The sequence below is a fragment of the Echiichthys vipera genome (assembly GCF_963691815.1).
Source record: "Echiichthys vipera genome assembly, chromosome: 9".
NCBI lineage: Eukaryota > Metazoa > Chordata > Actinopteri > Perciformes > Trachinidae > Echiichthys > Echiichthys vipera.
The window spans coordinates 16,470,798-16,475,797 of record NC_139834.1 but is presented as its reverse complement, the minus strand read 5'-3'; the positions used below and the strand labels follow the sequence as shown (position 1 = coordinate 16,475,797).

At 43.6% G+C, this 5,000-nt stretch overlaps 1 protein-coding gene across 4 annotated transcripts in view; it reads right to left on the bottom strand.

Annotated features, from left to right (window-relative positions):
• The window catches only part of nav1a (neuron navigator 1a), a gene marked incomplete at its 5' end in the record, with an annotated part of 68,874 nt that overhangs the window by 13,621 nt on the left and 50,253 nt on the right, over positions 1–5,000 (bottom strand). For all 4 annotated transcript variants that reach the window (XM_083920304.1, XM_083920305.1, XM_083920306.1 and 1 more), the window contains 3 exons: positions 237–278; positions 1,266–1,769; positions 1,895–2,684. In XM_083920304.1, coding sequence (XP_083776430.1) covers positions 237–278; positions 1,266–1,769; positions 1,895–2,684 — 1,336 coding nt within the window. The remainder of the gene's footprint in view (positions 1–236; positions 279–1,265; positions 1,770–1,894; positions 2,685–5,000) is intronic.

Genomic DNA, 5,000 nt, shown 5'->3' with positions numbered 1-5,000 from the left:
GCTGGCAGTGGCACACAATGAGATACAATTTTGAGGGGATTAAAGAAGGATTTTTGAAATACAAGTGACAGGGATGATGAGGATTAACACAATCTGTCATTCGCTGAAGATCTTATCAATGGGGTCTCTGTGTGTGCGCAATTAAGGAGCTGTTCCAAAATTGCATCAAACTATCATTGAATGACAGTGTGGTGTACAAGAGCTTGTATATTCAGTATGTGTGTGGCTCCACTTACCTTAAACCTTTCTTTGGCAGTGTGTTTCTGTCTCTCTGAGAACTGGGGAGATTAAACAATGACATTATTTAACCGCTGCCGCAGGGAATTATTAAACTCAAGAACAGGCAGCAGGCACAAAGAAGCACAGTACGATTGGCAGACAGCTGGTGTCAGCCAATAATTATGACTTCAGTCACTGGGGCCCATACACCATTGATAATAGGCCTGTAGTAATAATAGCCTAGAAACCCCTCAGTCTGTGTGTGTGCGTGTGCGTGTGCTTGTGTGTGTGTGTGTGTGTGTGTGTGTGTGTGTGTTTGTGTGCGTGCGTCTGTGCGTGCGTGTGTATGTGTGTGTGTGTGGGGGGGGGGGGTGGTTGGATGTGCATGTATGTGGTTGCCTTAACTTATTGTTTGCGTTCATAATGTAAATATGTATATGTATGTATTGGATGGTGATTAAGGTAAGATTTTGTCTCTGGCTTTATGATCAAATCACAAATTAGGCGTTTAAAAAAGATATCAACGTCATATTGAGACAGGTTCAGTTCAGTCTACCTCTAAAGTAATATTCTTAAGTACATTCTGATATTCTGAGTATATCCTGACAAGACCACAGACATCTGTACTAGTCTCTGTTAACATTTTTGTGGATTGTTATTATCTCGTCTTTCAAGGTGTGAATAGATGCTGCTTCTTCATAAATGCCACTTTTGTCAAAAAATAGCTCTGTGCCTTTTCCAGTATGCACACTTTCTTGTCATCAAATGCAATCAGAATCACCTTTCCACCAGCCCACTCATTTAAGTGGTGGGAAATGCATGATTGTAGCATAGAACAAAGTAAATATGACATCAAAAACCTTCCCTCATCACTCCTGCCTCTCCTGAACATTGAATAATGCTGGTGCAGTTTCTCAGCGGACCAGTAGGTGGAGTTACATAGCAGCATTACAAACATGAATGAGAAAACATCTGCTTTGCACATATACCGGTGTGATGTGATTGAGTGTAAAACATAAGCACAACTGAAGATTATTAAATCTCACCTGTCTGTGAGAGACTGTGACACTTTACTTCCAGAGCTCCAGCTAGCAGGAGGGCCTCTGTCTTCTTGTCTATCTTTGTGCCGGGACTCTAAGGTGGTGTAGCCTCTCACCAAGCTCTCCCTCTCCCTCGTCTTCTCCCTCTCCTGGGGCTCTGGGGCCAGACTCATCTGGAGCTGCAGTGACTCCATGCTGCGATGTAGCCCTGACAGACGGGGGTAGAGCAGCGGAGAGGTGCTCCCTCCGCTCCCTTGAACCCCAAGAGAAGAGACCTGCCTGGGCCCCAACCCAGTCCCTGAGCCAGAGAAACAGGCCGAAGAGTTCACGTTGAGTAAAGGGGCAGGGCTAGGGGTCAGGCCTGCTGAGCTGGCTAGGTCCTGGAGTTTAGAGTAGGGCGGAATCTTGGGTGGGAGGGAGTCATGAACTCCAACATCCAGGCTGTTTGAGTTCAGCTTGTCAAGCTGGGCCATGGATGGGGGTTTTGCCAGGCTGCGCATCCCAGATAACCTAAAGACAAAGACACACAATGTTGAGGCAAATGCATATTCATACTTTTTGTATGTGAAAGTGTGTTAAAAAATACTGTGAAATTGCACTGTGTATGTTTTATGCTAACATATAAACTGCAGTACCTGTGTGTGTTGGGTGAAGGCAGATCCATGCCCCTGCCACTGCTGGGAGGTCTCAGCCCCTGTAGCTTCCCTCCATTCTCTGACGGGGTCTGAACAGGGCTGCCCTTCAGAGACCCACCTCCACACTCAGAGTCAGATACTACAGCTTTGGCTTTGGCCCTCTCTTTCTCTTTCTCTCTGTCTGTCTGATTGACAGGACTGGGACTCGGGATCCCACGACTCCCTGCCTTACTCAACCCAGAACCAAGTCCTGAGGCGGGCTCTTTGAGCCTCGAGCTCTGGGGCGGTTTGATTAGCCCTGAGCCTGTGTCCATGGTAGTGCTCACTGGGCGAGCTGAGCTTGGCCGGGTTAGAGTCAGGGTGCTTGTCTTTGCTGGGCGAGGCAGAGAGCGGTACTGGAGGGAATTCCTGGCATTCGGAGATAGGAAACCACCCTGGTCGCTGCTTGAAACATCTAGACTTGTCTTACGTCCTCCACTACCACCACCACCGCCACCAGACCCTGGTTTGACAGGAATACCTGACATTTTGGGAATTTTCCCCACAGAGCTGCATGGTATGGGCATACTGGTATTGTTTGTGCCATTATTGGTAGCTGTGGTAGGCTTCTTGAAGCCAAAGTTTCCACCAGTTGAGGGCCTGACGAGGCCTGATGGAGGTTTACGTTGATCGCCAACACCGGTGCCATTTCTGTGGTCTTTGCCGGCATCAGAAGAGGAGCGTTGAAGGCAGGAGGTCTTCACTGCCAACCGAGACTTATCCATTGGCTTTCCATCTGACTTTACCGTACCTAGAGAGGTAGAGAAGAGGAAAAAAAGGGGGAAAAATTAATGATTAGAAGCTTGAACAGTTCAAAGCCTTAACAGACTGGTGGTGAGTGAGACTAACCAAGCCATATTTGGACATAATATCTTATCTGACCACCTACGAGGTCTGACTGTCTGCTGATAAAAACAACTGAGCAGACAGACAGTGTGTAGACCAGACAGCTCAGTCAGCTTCACCCTCACACACACTGTTATCATGCGGTTACTCCTCTTTTCCATCCTGATGAACTAAAACAGTCTCCTCTGGCTTACTGTACGTCTGTGTGTCACAGTGCAGCATGGCTGTGGAAAACTGGTGTTCACATTCACGAAGTGTGTCTGCGGGCAACAAAAGTGCAGGAAACACCAAGTATAACTGAGTTTCTGCACTCTTGAAAAACCTCTTTGGGCAAAGTGGGTGGAGTGAAAGATAGTCTGGTGGAGTTGAAGGAAAATTAAGTGTTTTTTTTCCCCATCTGTACATTTCCCAGTTGGCCCATTAATTGGACATTTTTGGAAGTTATTATAAGAAAAAACTATTAGACATGTGCACTGTATGCACCACCCACACAAGTGCGAGCCCATGCTCTTAATTTGTATCTAATGGGAGTTGTTATGGGAGGTTTATATACAAGGCATTAACAGAGTCAAAGAACCGCTGTTGAATGGGACCCACCGGAGTGCTGCCTTGGGACATCTGGAGTCATTTAAGGGTATTGAATAAGCCCACAAAATACACATGCATAGGGCCAGACATATATATATATATATATATATATATATATATACCACACACACACTCACAGTTCTCGGTGATTGGATCTTATAGGAATGTGACACTGACAACACATTGCAGTTGGAGTTCTTTTGTAAATGTGAAAATTGGGTTTACATGTCAAGTCATAAACCCAATCCATCGTATAACCGCAACACTGCATGTTCCAAGAACATTAAGCTGCAGAAACTGCCAACAGAGCAGCGAAAACACACACACACACACACACACACACACACACACACACACACACACACACACACACACACACACACACACACACACACACACACACACACACACACACACACACACACACACACACAGAATTCAGTCGCATGTATTAATTTTGACATAAATGAACCCTGATTTACTGACACTGGCTATATGGAGACGGTTGAGCTCACAGTTTGACACAGCAGCGTGTGTAGAGATACTGTGAATCACTGCGTGTCGCGACGCATGTCTGAAGATACACAGGCAGACAGAGAAATCCTTTGCATAACATTTAACACTGATGTCTCTGGATTGGTTAACGGAAATAGCTCATTTATATTCGCCTTTCCCAAGTCTTCAACTATTTAAGGCCACTGTGGTAGAAGAGAGAGCAGTATCGACTGATGTATCCACACACTAACGCTAATATTCCTGTCTATCATTCCCTGTGGTTGCCCAGAGAGTAAGTCAAGTACAGTACTTAGTATATAATATAAATTTAAAAAAAAGTTAATTTTAAGTCTAATAGATAAAAGAGTTTAAGGCAAAGTATAAAAGTGATTGGAATGAAGACTGTGTAGAGTTTATGGCATATTGAATGATATTCTGTTAGGAATGAGGTGCTGAAACAATCGTTCATATCAACAATTTTTTTTTTACCAACTAATAATCATTTATCAAGAAAAAAAATCCCATATATTTGTTGGTTCCAGCTTTTCAAATGTAAAGTTTTGCGGCTCTTCTCTCTTTAACATAACTGTAAAATGAATATTTTTTTGTTTGATGTTGTTGATCAGAAAAAAAACAATCCATCTGACAAAGTTACCTTGTGCTCCCTGGACTTATAAAGAGTTTTGTGCTATTTTCTTACATTTTATAACAACAAATCCATATTTCTAAAGTCCCTACAGTTTTCTGCTTTAATTTGTCATTATGAAGTAAATGTTGATTGCACAATGAAATGGCTATAGAATAACAACACAACCAGTATTTAGATTGGCTTTCAGTAAGCAATTCTGTCAGCCTAGGAAAATGATGACTGGCTTTACAGCACAAAGGAAGAGGAAAGCGCTTGAGTTGTATTAGTACTGAACACGTAATCGATCCAATGAATGGATAGCCAGCATACCTAGCTTGATCTACTTGTTCATATGATGTTTTAATGTGTATATATAGCTACATGTTTGTTGTAAACAAATGCATTGTGTCCTGTGTTGAGTGTCCCCTATCTGGTTGTCTTCGCAACAGTGACACCAACAATACCACTTGGGAATGCTAGGTGGTGGAAAACTATCTTTTTCCACTTTCA